The sequence below is a fragment of the Galeopterus variegatus genome, unplaced genomic scaffold (genome assembly GCF_000696425.1).
Source record: "Galeopterus variegatus unplaced genomic scaffold, G_variegatus-3.0.2 Scaffold2288, whole genome shotgun sequence".
NCBI classification, from domain to species: Eukaryota; Metazoa; Chordata; class Mammalia; order Dermoptera; family Cynocephalidae; genus Galeopterus; species Galeopterus variegatus.
Window position 1 is genome coordinate 227,325 of NW_007728399.1, and position 15,678 is coordinate 243,002.

Here is a 15,678-nt window from a genome sequence, read left to right on the forward strand (position 1 = left end):
TGGGATCCGAACCCGGGGCCTTGGTGTTGTCATCACCACACTCATCCAGTGAGCAACCGGCCATCCCTATATGGGATCCGAACCCGGGGCCTTGGTGTTGTCATCACCACACTCATCCAGTGAGCAACCGGCCATCCCTATGTAGGATCCGAACCCGGGGCCTTGGTGTTATCAGCACCGCACTCTCCCGAGTGAGCCACGGGCCTGCCCCACACACACTTTGCTTTGTAGCATACTTTTGGTTATTGATTTTCCTATTAGATTATTAGGGGCTCAGGGGAAGGGAGTGTGAATAGTACTTTGCACAAATACTAACCGTTCAGTAAGTTGTTTTTAATTAGAATTGGTTATAGAAATTATTGTACTGCCAATCAAACATGTTCATTCTTCACATCGTAAGCTGGGTCATAGAATACTGCATAAACCTCACCTGCTAGGAATTTTCTTAATCTGGTAGTCTTTAATTAGAGACAGCTGGAGAATTTCTCATGGTGACATAAGCAACTTAAAATCCATTTCTGGTTTAAGCCAATGTGAAAAGATGAGAGAATCTATGGAAGATGTAAGTCTCACTTTAATTTAGTTTCAGTAAAGATCATAAAAGATTGAAAGACATAAATATTGTGCACCTCATGGATACTAATGTGAACTTAAATTGTGTTTTGTTTCACCTCATGGATACTAATGTGAACTTAAATTGTGTTTTGTTTCTATATAAGTTTCAGCAAAATTTTTTTGTCTATTCAACTGACTAGTAACCTACTTTTCCTGAAATGTTCTTAAAATAAAAACTGGTTGTAAAAGATGTAGCATCTATTGATGTTTTGAAAGTGGGCTAATGTATATATGTATTTTTTAATTTTAGAAGCTGAAGTCATTTTTTAAAGAGTATGGACAAATAGAATCTGTACGATTTCGTTCTCTGGTATGTTTTCTTTCCCCTTAAAGTTGCATAATCTTAGAACGTATTGCATTTAAATCAGACTTATTAACTTCTTGGTATTAGTAAGGCGGAGGAGCACTTGACTTCAACCTTTTGAATAAACAGGTTCGCATCTAATGAGTTTACATAATAAAATGATATTTTTGTTACTTAAGCCACTAGTGTATTTTGGAGGGAGGTTGGGTGATTTTTATTTGCTGTGTCAATAGAGTTGGCTGGAAAGTTAATACTTATTGAATAGCATTGCTGGGATCTCATGTGCCGTCATATGCATTCAGTATGGGAGGCTGGTATTGTTGCTGTAAACAGTATTTATGCTCTGAGCACAAAAAGATGAAGTATTTTTTAAAATCAATTTAATGTTAAAATGTTATAGAAGTGAGTGGTATCTGATTTTACTAACCGAGCACTCTGGTCCTGTTATAGCCACATTCCTTGGAGCATGAAATAAACATTACTTGTATTATTTCGTTTTCCCATATGTAATTGTTTTAATTCGTTTACTGCATAGTTGATTTACCACAGTATTATATTCTTGAACACTATTTTTTAATGTAATTACTGTGTACTAGAATGTAGGAAATGTTATTCCATGTGTCTAGTTGCTCTTTTTCGTGTGATTCTCTAAAATAGAGTTTCTCAACTTGATACTCTTGACAACTTGGGCTGGATGATTCTTTTCTGTTGGGAGCTGCCCTGTGCATTGTAGGGTGCTTAGTCGTATCCCTGGCTTTAACCCACTAGATGCTGGAGCACCCTCCCCAGCCAGTTGTAACAACCCAAAATATCTCCAGTTGTTGCCAAATCCTCAGGGGGCAAGACTGCCCACTGCCCTAGAAGTGGACATTTCCCATGGTTTCGACAGTCTCCATAATTTCTCTTGATATGTTTGTTTCTTGCTTTTATCACATGTATTTTGTCTGCCTTTCTGAGTCCCTCTCCCCATGTGAAACCCTTGCCTGACACGCTAACCTGGGTGTCTTGCCAGCACCCCAGTTTCTGCATGTCTGTGCTTGCCTCCATCTGACCGCCACCCCTGCCTGTGCTGCCAGCTGATTTTCTAGATTAGCTAGCGACCCCAAGGCTGCAAGCTTTGTGCCTGCCTTTGACTCACGTTAGGCCCACCAGCCTTGTGGGTGCCATCCCTGCCTGTTTTCGACTGTGGTTCTTCCCCAGATGAGTCATTTCTTTCTTAAACCCTTGTACCACCTAAGTGCTCATTACCTCTTGTTGGAGTCGCTGGGGAGGCCTGTTACGGTTTCTGCTGTCAGTCCTCCTCTGATTTGTCCCATGTACCACTGTCCACTTGATCTTAGGAAGATCTTTCTGGACTCCTTCCTGCCCACTTTGGTACCACCCACCACACACACCTTGGTCTGGCATGACCTTCTCACCTTCTCACCTTTGGGGAACTTGTCCAGATTCTTTCCTGTCCCTGGGCCTCGGGTCTTCTTGGTGACCCTGCAGTGCCCTCTACAGCCCCCGTCCTTCGTTAGAGCACTGTGTGCTCTGTACTGTGGAGTATGACATCGTCTGCCCGCCCCACCAGACCACCAGCTGGGATTACAAACACCCTGTTTGTCTTTACTCATCCTTGGGCCACCAGCACCTGCACGTGGTGCCCACTCAGTATGTATGGGAGTGTCTGCAAACTCTCAGTTGTTCTCACTGTGAATGAAATATGTCCTCAGCCTGACAGTTCTGCACAGCATGGCCCCGCATGGGGTGGCAACCCTCCACACCTGGGCTTTCTCACCTTTTGTGTTTTTTTCTTTTTCGGTTTCACTTTTGTCCTTTAAGTCCCATTTTGCTTATGAAATACTGTATGCAGTTAAAATGTGACTTCTTCAAGCCGTTTCTGATACTTTATACTGTTAAATGGTATTTTTTCCTCTGAATTCTTGTACAGTATTTCTTATATTTATTCACTAGTGTCTTCAGTAACAGGACATAGATCCTTTAGAACTCCCAGAAGGCTCCCGGTACATGTGTTTTGTTGACTGTCACTCACATGTTGATCATTCATTTGGACATTTCTCATGTCTTGTACTGTTCTCCTGTCTGTGTTTTTAGAGTTTGACTATGTTAGTGATTTGAGCAGGACAAACTGAGAGGAGAAGAAAGTATGTCAGATTTCTTAGTTTTCCTATGTAAACCATCAGGTGGCTAAGAGAAGTTTTCTAGAGAAGATTTATAAGAGCTGCCCTAAATGAGATCTTCATTGATTGATGCTCCTAGATTGTGAACTCAAGGGCTGGTATCTCTTCACCTTGATCTTGTCAGTGCCTGGCTGTTTTTGGCATGTTGCTGACAGTCATAGTTGCTGACTTGGTTTCTCTACTGGCCCCATTCACTGTTAAAAGCTATATGAGGGTACTTCAAAAAGTTCATGGAAAAATTTGTATTATCTTTTTTGTTTTTTTTTTAAGATGACTAGTAAGGGGATCTTAACCCTTGACTTGGTGTTGTCAGCACCACGCTCTCCCAAGTGAGCGAACTGGCCATCCCTATATAGGGATCTGAACCCGAGGCCTTGGTATTATCAGCACCAAACTCTCCCAAGTAAGCCACAGGCTGGCCCAAAATTTGTATTATCTTTTAATTCTATTTTTCCATGAACTTTTGTTCTTTGGGTGGCTGGCTGGTATGGGGATCCTTGACCTTGGTGTTATTAGCACCAGGCTCTCCCAAGTGAGCTAACTGGCCAGCCCTCCATGAATTTTTTGAAGTACCCTTGTATATGACTGAAAATAATGTCAGCCTGAATATAAAGGGATTCCCTTACTTGCCCAATTAAAGATACCACTGTTTTTTTTTTTTTCCAACTGTAATATGTAAACTCTTAGGGATACAGATCAAGTGATATGTGTTAATATTTATTAATCTAGTTAGGCATATTTAAAATTATATAGGATATACAATTGTATAAACATTGCCTTTTTCCCATACTCATTCTTTTTTCTAAGTAATAGACCTTATTTTTATAGCAGTTTTAGGTTTACAGAGAAATTGAGCGGAAGGTGCACATGGTTCCCATAAACCCCCTCAATCCCCCAGCCCCGCCCACATGCACAGTTTTTCCTATTAACATCTTACATGTGTGTGGTACGTTTGTTACAGTTATCAACCAATATTATTATTATTATTATTATTTTTTTTTTGTCTTTTGTCTTTTTTTCCGTGTCCGGCAACGGATCGCAACCCTCAGTGTTGCCCCCGTACCGGACCGGGGACCGGCAACGGGATCGCAACCCTCGGTGTTGCTCCCGCGCCTCGCCTTTTGTCTTTTTTTCCGTGTCCGGCAACGGATCGCAACCCTCAGTGTTGCCCCCGTACCGGACCGGGGACCGGCAACGGGATCGCAACCCTCGGTGTTGCTCCCGCGCCTCGCCTTTTGTCTTTTTTTCCGTGTCCGGCAACGGATCGCAACCCTCAGTGTTGCCCCCGTACCGGACCGGGGACCGGCAACGGGATCGCAACCCTCGGTGTTGCTCCCGCGCCTCGCCTTTTGTCTTTTTTTCCGTGTCCGGCAACGGATCGCAACCCTCAGTGTTGCCCCCGTACCGGACCGGGGACCGGCAACGGGATCGCAACCCTCGGTGTTGCTCCCGCGCCTCGCTCAGCCAGTGAGCGGGAACCGGTCTGTATATGGGATCCGAACCCTCAGACGGGAGCGCTGCCGCGCTTCCTAAGCGGCGCACTATCCAGTGCGCCACCGGGCCGGCCCTCAACCAATATTATTAACTCAGTTTTACGTCAGGGTTCCCTCTTTGTGTTGTACAGTTCTGTGGGTTTTGCCAAGTGTGTAATGTCATTTATTCACCACTACACTATCATACAGAACAGTTTTGCTGCCCCAGAATTGTATCTGTTCTCCCTATTCATCCCTCTCTCCTTCCTTCCTCCCCTGAACTCTGGCGACCGCTGATCCTTTTTTTTTTTTTTTATTACATCAAACATTTGTCATTTCTTTGTGTTGGGAACATTCAAAAGTCTCTCTCCCAGCTGATAGAAACTATGCAATAAATAGTTACAGCCACTCTACAGTGCTATAGAGACCTGTTCCTCCTATCTAGCTGTACTTTCAAATCTGTTAACCAACCTCTCCCTGTCTTTCTTCTTTTCTCAGCCTCTGGTAACCACCATTCTGCTCTCTACTTCTATGCAGTCAGCTTTCTTAGCTTCCGCATATGAGTGAGAACACGTGGTATTTCTCTTTCTGTGCCTGGCTTCATTTAACACAACATCCTCTGACCTCATCCATGTGGCTGTGATATCAGGATTTCATTCCTGTTTATGGCTGAGCAGTCTTGTATTGTCCTAACTCCTTTTATAAGACAGTTTTCCTCAGTTCTTTCATGTGTTTTCAACCTCAGGGTCGCATCTGGGGCATCTTATGTGATTCGAGAGCCCAGTGTCTTTCCTCCCATCTAGGTCCTTTGAGAGTCACTCCCCATTACATCTGAGTATGGTACTGTCATTGGAAATTCTTAATTACTGTAGTTCACGAGGTCTCTTTCACATAACATTAGGACAGTTGTTTCTGAGTTATTTCCCTGGAATGTTTTTAATCATGACATACCCGCGTTAGATATTTAGGCTTCAGTTAAGATATAATTAATTTGAAGTAATATTTCAAATATTGAATTTTCTTTAATAATTTTTTTTCCTTTTGAAAGATTCCAGCAGAGGGAACTCTGTCGAAAAAGTTGGCAGCAATAAAGTAAGTTTATAATTAGAGGAAGGGAGTCATCTTAACTCCCTTCCTTTCTGGTTACAAATTGAGACCACTTCTTTTTTTTTTTTTTTTTTTTTTTTCCTTTTTGTCTTTTTCCGTGTCCGGCAACGGATTGCAACCCTCAGTGTCACCCCTGTACCGGACCAGGACCGGCAACGGGATCGCAACCCTCGGTGTCGCTCCCGCGCCTCGCTCAGCCAGTGAGCGGGAACCGGTCTGTATGTGGGATCCGAACCCTCGGCGGGAGCGCCACCACACTCCCAAGCGGCGCACTATAGCAGTGCGCCACCGGGCCGGCCCGAGACCACTTCTTAACAATTTCGTAGATTTTTGTATTGGGGTAATACAGCGTGCTTGACTTTTTCCTTGTGTCTGTAGTACCATATGAATTTGTCGGATGTTTGTCTTTAAGCCTTCATGTAAACCGTAGAGTCACAGAAAGAACTGTGAAATAATTTACCGGGAAATGCACCACGAGAGCTTTGAAGAATGTTGTTAGTGTTTGGAAGAAAATAAGGAAAGTTTTATGCCCAAATTTCGTAGGACACATAAATCATAAGCACTGTATTTCATCCATTCCGAGGGTGCCTCGTACTTTGCCGTCAGCACTCAGGGTATCCCGGAAAGACCTCGTGTCTGCCTCTGCTGGTCACCAGGGCCACCAGCAGCCTGAAAGCACTTAGTGTTCTGTGTCTGAGGTTTGGGGCCACACTGGTAGTGTGGCGTGTGGTTCAAATTCTCAGGGGGTTCCCCCCTTCTACCCCAAACCAAGACTGAGACAGACACTCCTTGCCTCCCTCCCAGGTGGAAGGTTTGTTTCCACTTGCTTCAGCTTTACGCTGGGTTTCCTATTAGTCTATCTTGCGTGCTTTCCTTTCTTTTCTTGTTTTTTGGTTAAAAAAAGATTTTCTAATGTTCTTTCCTTTTTTTCTTTTGTACATGAAATCATGGATTTTATAAGCAGAGATTTCTTTATATTAGATAAAATATAATAATATACTTTAGAAACATCTCTGGGAATCTTGTTCTATCAAAATTTTGCATCACTGTAGTGGGCAGTCCCTGTGGACATCTGGGTGACTCCATTTCTACATTCATTCTTAATTTGGAGCCATTTGGCACACCAGTCTGTGCTGGTTTTCCCCGTAACTATCCCAGAGCCAGGTGCGTAGTTAACACTCGATAAACGTTTACTGGCTCCCACAGTCATGTTTGTTCAGGTAACAATCATGTAGGACTTTGTATTAGTCCCTTTTTGTGTAGCTGTAACAGAACACCTGAAACTGGGTAATTTGTAAAGAGTAGGGGTTTATCTGGCTCACAATTCTGGTACAGCTACATGGGGCATGAGCCTCAGGCTGCTTCTACTCCTGGTAGAAGGTGGCAGGGCAGCCAGTAGGTGCAAGGAGATCCCATGGCAAGAGGAAACAAGAGAGAGAGGGAGAGGAGGTGCCAGGGTCCTTTAAACAACCAGCTCTCCCTGGAACTATCCCCCAGCCCTCGCCCAAGGCATTAGTTTATTCATGAATGATCCTCCCCCATGATTCAATAAGCTCCCAACACAGACACATTGGGGATCACATTTCAACATGAGCTTTAGGGAGACCAATATATCCAAACTAAATTAGGCCTCTAGATGCGAGACATTGTTCAGACACTGTGGGGAAATTATTTCAGTAAGGAATGAGTCAGATGGTTCAAAATAAAAAAGTATAAAAGTGTATGCAGTGAAAAGTTTCTTTCCTACACCTTTTCCCTAGTCAGCCAATTCCATTCCCTGGGCAAGTGCTGGTTTTATTTTCTTGTGTAACCTTCTGGAGACATTTGATGCATTTACAAACTGGTGTGCACACACGTTCTCCCCACACATGACTTTGACTCAGCGGTATTCAGCATGTACGCTACTGCTCACCCTCCCTTTCTCCACTTGTGCACCTTGGAGATCTGTCTGTAAAAGTCATTCTTTTTCAGAGCATTTTAGTATTCTGTAAAGTATACCTGAATTCTTTTTTTCTTCTTTTTTTTTTTTTTTTAAAGATGACCGGTAAGGGGATCTTAACCCTTGACTTGGTGTTGTCAGCGCCGCGCTCTCCTAAGTGAGCTAACTGGCCATCCCTATATAGGGATCTGAACCTGTGGCCTTGGTGTTATCAGCACCACACTCTCCCGAGTGAGCCACGGGCTGGCGCAAGGGTTGCATCCGGGGTGGGCCCCATTTTCTCACAGTGACGACCCCTAACAAGGTGTGGGTTGGATGTTTCTGCCAACATATTTATCAGTTATGTGTGTGTGTTTTTAGTTATTACTAAATATTTATTCAGAGATGAAACTTCCACCCAGGAATTCTTGTCATGTGTGCTGATCGAGAGTAGAAAACAAGCTGGATTTATTCTAGTGACTTTGAGGTTAGCAAATTTTACATTGTCCTTTTTGTTTTGTAGACGTAAAATTCATCCTGACCAGAAATATGTTAATGCTTATGTTGTGTTTAAGGACGAGGGTGCAGCTACAAAAGCATTGAAAAGGTAATTTTATCTCAGAGGTTTGAACAGAATGATTATTATATAAGTATGTGTGGGTATTTCTTTTATTCTATGATTTCACTTTAGAGCAAATTTTTTAGTAATTTCAGGATCATTGTTAACAGCCGTTTCCCCCTTGTATTTATAACACAGAAATGGGGCCCAAATTGCAGATGGATTTCGTATCAGAGTTGATCTCGCATCTGAGACCTCATCTGTAAGTAGTCCTTGATTCGTTTAAAGAACTTAGAGCCTTACTCTTAGAGAGTAATATTTCCTTCTGAGCTTTTGCTGGGAGGGGAATGGAATCAGCATAAGGGAGGCAGGAGGGAGACAGCCTCCGTCCTCTGTGGTCACAGAGTTGGTGCTGAGAGGAACTTAAAGTCAACGTCAGCTTCAAGGGCAGAGTCATCTCCTGTTTGGGGTTTGTCCTCCAGCCCCACTATTAGATCGAATAATCATTGCAAGTTAGGCTGGAAGGTATATCAGAAATCATCTAGTCTAACTTTATTTCCTAGACTGAGATCTAGAGGGTTCTATTATTCATTAAAGAGTTTTTGAGTTACCTACTCTGTAACACGTACAGTCCTAGGTCATAGTCTCAACTCTCCAGGAGCTCACTGTGTATGGTAGAGGTTAGCAGAAACCACAGCACTACTTTACGGTAGATGCTGTCGTAAGTGCACAGGATGCTTTGTCAGCTCAGGAACGGGGCACTTGACTTGGGGACTTGCCAGCAAGAAGGACGAGGAGGGTTTCCAGGACAGCAGGTCTTTTATCAGTCTTGAAAGATGAGTGGGCATTACCTAGACAAAAAACATTTTATTTTATTTTATTTTATTTTTATTTATTTATTTATTTTAAAAGATGACCGGTAAGGGGATCTTAACCCTTGACTTGGGATGGCCGGTTCGCTCACTGGCTGGGCGTGGAGCTGACAACACCAAGTCAAGGGTTAAGATCCCCTTACCGGTCATCTTTTAAAATAAATAAATAAATAAAAATAAAATAAAATAAAATGTTTTTTGTCTATCTTCTTTTTTTTTTTTTTTAAAAAAAGATGACCGGTAAGGGGATCTTAACCCTTGACTTGGGATGGCCGGTTCGCTCACTGGCTGGGCGTGGAGCTGACAACACCAAGTCAAGGGTTAAGATCCCCTTACCGGTCATCTTTTTTTAAAAAAAAAAAAAAAAAGATAGACAAAAAACATTTTAAAGGACAATGGTGATATCCAGTCAGAAAAAACAGTATAAATGGTGGGGACGGAAACTTAATGTGCTCAGGAAATGGCAAGAGTTTGATGCGGTGATCAGGTGGGTGGGTGTGAAGGGCAGTAGTTAAGAGTTGATGTTGGACAGATAGGTAGAGGCCAAATCATGGAGACCCTGGTCTGCTGTGCTTTATGCAGAGGAGTCTGGAGTTTTCCAGGGGATGTTCCAAAAGTTTAAACGAAGGAGTGATGTGATCAGATTTGCATTCAACAGAGGTGCCTGGAAACAAATGAAGGACTGGTTTTAAGGGCTCACCCACAAGATCATTGAGTGCATTTCTGTCAATGTCAAAGTGACCTCATGGAGAAATGACGGTGCCTGAGGAAAGCCCTGGCCTGACTGGAGGCCTAGCACAGAGTCAGCGAACTGTGGCCTGATGGTCAGATCCACCTGCCTCCTGTTTTTGTTAATAAAGTTTTATTGGCACACAACCACACCTGCTGGGTGCTGTATTATCTACGGTTGTTCTCCAGCTACAATGACTGAGTTGAATAATTGCCACACAGACCACATGGCCCACAAGCCTAAAATACTTGCTGTTTAGCCCTTTACAGACATAGTTTATTGACCCCAGTGAGTATGGCAAGCCCTTCCTGACACTGCCAAGTGTCAGTGCCAGCTGTGGAGGAAAGGCCACTCTGTCCTCCAGTGCTTACCCACAGTCCAGTGGGGGAGCTGGAAGAGACAGAATCGAAAAAGTAAATGTGAATTGAAAAAGTGGTGTGGTTTAATCAGGAGATGGGTGGCCCGGGAGATACGGGGGCACATGGAGGGAAGGGTAGATCTTAGAATGACTTCCATTTTCTGGTCCAGTGAGTGATTTTTATTAATCCTCTTTGTGTTTCAGAGGGACAAGAGATCAGTGTTTGTGGGGAATCTCCCTTACAGTAAGTTTGTTTAAACAAAGTACAGATAATGTTATTAAACAAAAGGGAAATAAAAATTAGTAGTAACTTAATGTTTTGCTTTAAGATTAACTTTAAACAGCGTGCAATGGAGCGACTTATTTTCATGGGGCTATGCTTAACTAGCTGTATTAAACAACTCTGGCTTTCTGAGCAGAGGCCAGTCTTTACTTCCATTTGGTTTGGATTTATTCTCAGAGGTTGAAGAATCCGCTGTCGAGAAACACTTTCTGGACTGCGGGAGTGTCGTGGCAGTGAGGATTGTGCGAGACCAGATGACGGGAGTCGGCAAAGGCTTCGGCTACGTGCTCTTTGAGGTATGGGAGACAAATGCACTGTCACTGTCCTTTGAGAAGCGCTGGCAGGGGTTGTCACTGTTACATCATCATTCAGGAATAACTGTCACATTCACCCTCACATTTCCTCTTTAGAAAACTAAATTCATAACCTACCATAAGACTGCTGTTGCTGTAATTGCACCTAACCAAAAGATGTTCTTGTTCCCCCTAAGAGTATTAAATAATGTATTTATTTATGTATTTATTTAATTGGCAGCTGGCTGGTACAGGGATTGAACCCTGGACCTTGGTGTCATCAGCACCACACTAACCAACTGAGCTAACTGGCCAGTCCTGTTTTAGATATTGGATATTAGAGGGACTAAATCTCTGATCTCCACCTTCCATAAAATGGAGAAAATAACTGACCATTCACTCAGGTAGAAGAAAATTTTAGTCTTTGTACAAAACTGGTTATATTTAGGGCCGGCCCGGTGGCGCACTGGAGAGTGCGCTGTCTGGGAGTGTGGCGGTGCTCCCGCCGAGGGTTCGGATCCCATGTGGAGACCGGTTCCCGCTCACTGGTTGAGCGCGGTGCGGACGCAACACCGAGGGTTGCGATTCCGTTGCCAGTCCCCGGTGCGGGCGCGACACCGAGGGTTGCGATCCCGTTACCGGTCAGTAAAAAAGACAAAAAGGAAAAAAAAAACTGGTTATATTTAGTTCACTAATAGTTAACCAGTATTTTATGCATATCATTAAGTAGTAAAATAATATGTCTACTATCTGAAGTCATTCTAATCCATTAAAGTCGCAATTTCACTATTTTCTTTGCAGATGAGTTTCAGGTGGAAAGTAACCTTTTTTTTTTTTTTTTAATTGCAGAATACAGATGCTGTTCATCTTGCTCTGAAATTGAATAATTCTGAACTAATGGGAAGAAAACTCAGAGTCATGCGTTCTGTTAATAAAGAAAAATTAAAACAACCGAATTCAAATCCAGGTTTGAAGAATGTCAGTAAACCTAAGCAGAGACTTAATTTTGCTTCCAAAAATGCAGGAGAACATTCTAACAGTTTATTTAGTGGAGAAAAAGCTGTTCTCGTTAAAAAGAAGAAAGGACAGAAGAAAAGTGGGCGAACTAAGAAAAAGAGAAAGCAGAAGTAGCAATCAGAAGCTGCCCCTCTTTCCCCAGTACTGCTAATTAAGAATGTCGTGAGCCCATGTATTGAGTTTCTGGATTTATGGATGGTATCTGTGAAATGTGGAGACTTCCATGTCCTTAGTTTATCCTCATTGTAATACTACCTTTGGAGCGTTTGTTTTATGATGTAGGCAGATCAGTTACCATTGATTATGCGTTACTACTGGTGGTATAAGATGATTTTAGACCTAGGGTGAACATTCAGAATTTTAACGGTTTACTGTTGTTTTAGTATATGTTAGAAATATATAATTAACATTTCAGACAGTTATTTCAAGATTATTATTTGCTGGGCTGAGACTAATTTAAAAAGTAAGTAAATTTAAAGAAAAGCAATAAATCTTAATACTGATTGTACTTAAACCAATATCTTCATAATTTGAGTGGAAATACTGATCCAAGGTCTAAGAAGGAAGGTTTGAGAGCTGTTATATAGTATCGACTCATTTTTCTTTCTTGCACTTTTGGTAAGTGGAGTTCTGGATTTTTATTTTATTCTGTTAACCTAATAATAACTGACCAACAAGAATGTTAAATGAAATGTTGCCCTGATTTCCTATTTCTAACCAGTGACTGGACTGATTATTGAAGTTCTTGGCAAATTGTCTATAAAGCAGATTTCTATTTTTATTTGCAAAATATTCTTCCTGGAAAACTTGTAATCTTGAATTCATGTCACTCAGTAAAATGAAATAATCTTTCCCAAAAAATCATTTTTAAAGGAAACATTTTCTAATGAAATATGGTAATTAAGTCACAAAGTATAAATAAAGTTCAGCTAGGGGAGAGAGTACCACTACGCTCCCTCGGGGCTTAAACTTGTGATGAGCTGGTGCCTGTCTCACAGGTTTTACCAGCCCAGGAGGGAGACCAGGGCGGGAGCACAGCGGGGCGGCCGATCTTAGGCAAGCAGAATCTGCAGTGAACATACATCATGTCACTTAGGTGGATAAGGAGGTGGGAGGAGAGGACAGTGAGTGTTACATATTGTTTTGAAAATCTTGTCTTTGGGGAGTAGCACAATGGGTCTTTAAAATGTAGCTCTGCGGAGAGCAGAAGGAGCTCCATTTTCATGTATCCAGGGACTGGATATTTTAGGCTTAGTATCCTTTACAGTGCTTAGAACCTTGTCTTTCATCAGTAGGGCTCAGTAAATATTTATTAGCTGATCATTCTTGAGCATTTTTGCATATATTTCCTGTATAAAGATGCAACATCTGTAGACTATGTAGATGATGTGCATATTTGGTCTGTGCGCATAGACTTAATTGTGACTCTCCTGTAACATAGCAGGTTAATATTTTACTTTACACTTGTTACTCTATAACTGAAATTTCAACTTTCTGTAAGCAGAATATGCGTGTGTCGACTATAATAGTTTAAAAAACACATTTGACATAGGAAGAAAGTAATATGTATTTTATAAAAAATTCCACCAGAGATACTTTGTATAGTTCTTTGTTACCTGGGAAAATTCTGGTATTCTGTTATAGCTGATTAAATAATTCTATCCATGAGAGTATATATGGGTGGTCAACAGTGGTTAAAATTTGACTTTTAATGATGGTAATAAAGACTATTGGTGGTTTTGATTAATTGTGAGCATTTCTTTTGTTTTTTCTCATGAACACTTTTTCTCTGACTCTACCTCATGAAAGTATGTTTTCTGTAATGATCCTAAGGTTAAAGAATTCTTACTTAGGAATGCTTTACATCATCTAACCAAGTATTCTCTCTCTCTGGTTAGACGAATCTTAATGTCCTTTACATAGGTTGTGAGGGCGTCTGGTTTCTTGACCACCGTGTGAGCTTGGTCAACTTTCTCAACCTCTCTGTACTCAAGTATCTTTTTTTTTTTTTTTTTCCTTTTTGTCTTTTTTCGTGTCCAGCAACGGATCGCAACCCTCAGTGTCACGCCCGTACCGGACTGGGACCGGCAACGGGATCGCAACCCTCGGTGTTGCTCCCACACCTCGCTCAGCCAGTGAGCGGGAACCGGTCTGTATGTGGGATCCGAACCCTCGGCGGGAGCGCCATCGCACTCCCAAGCGGCGCACTCTCCAGTGCACCACCGGGCCGGCCCTACTCAAGTATCTTGATTGCTGAAATAAGAGAGTTGGACTTGATCAGTGATTTCACACTTCTTTGTGAACTGCATCAGCTTTAATTTTACATTGTGACCAATACAAACATGGATGTATTTAACTTCACGTTTTGCATGACAGGACTGTTTCTTACTACATTTGTTGCTATCTGATATTTTTTATTTTATTAAAGAAATTGGTTATGATCCACTCAGGTCATTCCACAACCCGCTGATCAAAATCTAATGTGCAGGGTATAAGGAAAAGCTTTTAGTATTACTTTGCTGTGTGCAATCCTCTGATCTGAATCATCTGCTGTGCTCGGCACCTCTATATCCTCACCTTTCCCCCACCCTAGTCCAGGCAATGCACACATACCTTTGGTTTAATTTCCAGTCTTCCTAAGGATTTCGGGTTCATGATCACTTAAACAGGTGGCCTTTCCTGGACTCCTGGACTAGGTTTAGGTCCTCCAGATGCATGTTTCCCTAGTATCCTTGCAATAACTTTTGACAATAGTTCTCTGAGTTGGGCCAAACTTCATAAGTTAAGGGCACTGTCCTCTGTAAAACTGCCTTCATTTCAGACACCAGCCACAAGTTTGGACGTCTCCAGGTCACCCTCACTTCTGATCAGGCTACAAATTTGGGGGTTTTCCTTCTACCTCCTGAGGTTCAATAATGCACTTGAACAACTCAAAGAACTCAGGAAAATGCTATTCCAGTTGCAGTTTTATTACAGCAAAAGAGGATAAATCAGAACCAGCCTGAGGGAGAGATGCATAGAGGGAGGTCTGGGAGGTCCCAAACATGTGAAACTTAACTTTATTCCCTTCCTATGGACTCAGGAAGCACTGCCCTCCTGGCATGAAGCACATCCATGTTTTACACAGAATACATATTGCCAACCTGGAATGCTTGCCTGAGCTTTAGCGTTGAGGATTTCTACTGGCGTTTTGTTATGTAGTCCACGTAGTTGAATCTCCAGCTCCTCTCCCCAGGCAAGGCTGACATCACCTGGATCAAAGCCCCAACCTTTGAATCACAAGGTTGGTCTTTGAGGCATGGCCAGCTCTCATCCTAAGTCGTTTTAGCATAAATTGTCAGGGCCCACCATGAATAATAAAGGTGTTCCTGTCACTCAAGCAATCCTCAGAGTTCAGAGGTAACCTCCCAGGAACCTGGGCAAAGGCTAGCCAGATTCTGTATTACACAACCCTGAACTACTGTTACGATATCCCATCAACTTACAGTTGCCTGTTTGATGTCTGCTTGCTACTCAAAGTTTTCCTTGTTGGAATATTTCAATTGAAACTATGTACATAATGTTTTCAAGTGGCTGTAAGACAATTCATGTTTTTCTTCAATTTCTTTTATAGGTTATCTTTTTAGAGGAATTGCTCCCTTTAATTTTCCTCCTCTTGTAAAACGAGACTACAGTGTGATGTTATTTTGAAATCGAATTGTTACTAAAGCCCCAAAGGTCTGTTTGCTGGCAGCTCAGTAGCCAATAATTGACAGACAAGTGTTCATGTAAGGAAAGGTGGCTTTTAATCAGGAAGCTGCCAGCCTGGGGAAATGGTGGACTCATGCCTCAAAGACCATCTCTGCTTTTCCCAGACTTGCCAAAGGTTTCACAGGGACAGGTGGTAGGGGGTTGATTCATGGTGATTTAAGCAGGGATGTGCAGGCATAATTATAAAATTGCAAATAAGCATCAAAGAGCTTCTCAG

General features: G+C 42.2%; 1 protein-coding gene across 1 annotated transcript in view; it reads left to right on the forward strand.

Annotated features, from left to right (window-relative positions):
• Positions 1-13,458, forward strand: part of RBM34 (RNA binding motif protein 34) — a 17,632-nt gene extending 4,174 nt beyond the window's left edge. The window contains exons 5-11 of the mRNA XM_008581179.1: positions 866-925; positions 5,623-5,666; positions 8,123-8,206; positions 8,357-8,420; positions 10,323-10,362; positions 10,579-10,697; positions 11,544-13,458. Coding sequence (XP_008579401.1) covers positions 866-925; positions 5,623-5,666; positions 8,123-8,206; positions 8,357-8,420; positions 10,323-10,362; positions 10,579-10,697; positions 11,544-11,825 — 693 coding nt within the window. The 3' untranslated portion in view covers positions 11,826-13,458. The remainder of the gene's footprint in view (positions 1-865; positions 926-5,622; positions 5,667-8,122; positions 8,207-8,356; positions 8,421-10,322; positions 10,363-10,578; positions 10,698-11,543) is intronic.
• The last annotated feature ends 2,220 nt before the right edge of the window (positions 13,459-15,678 follow it).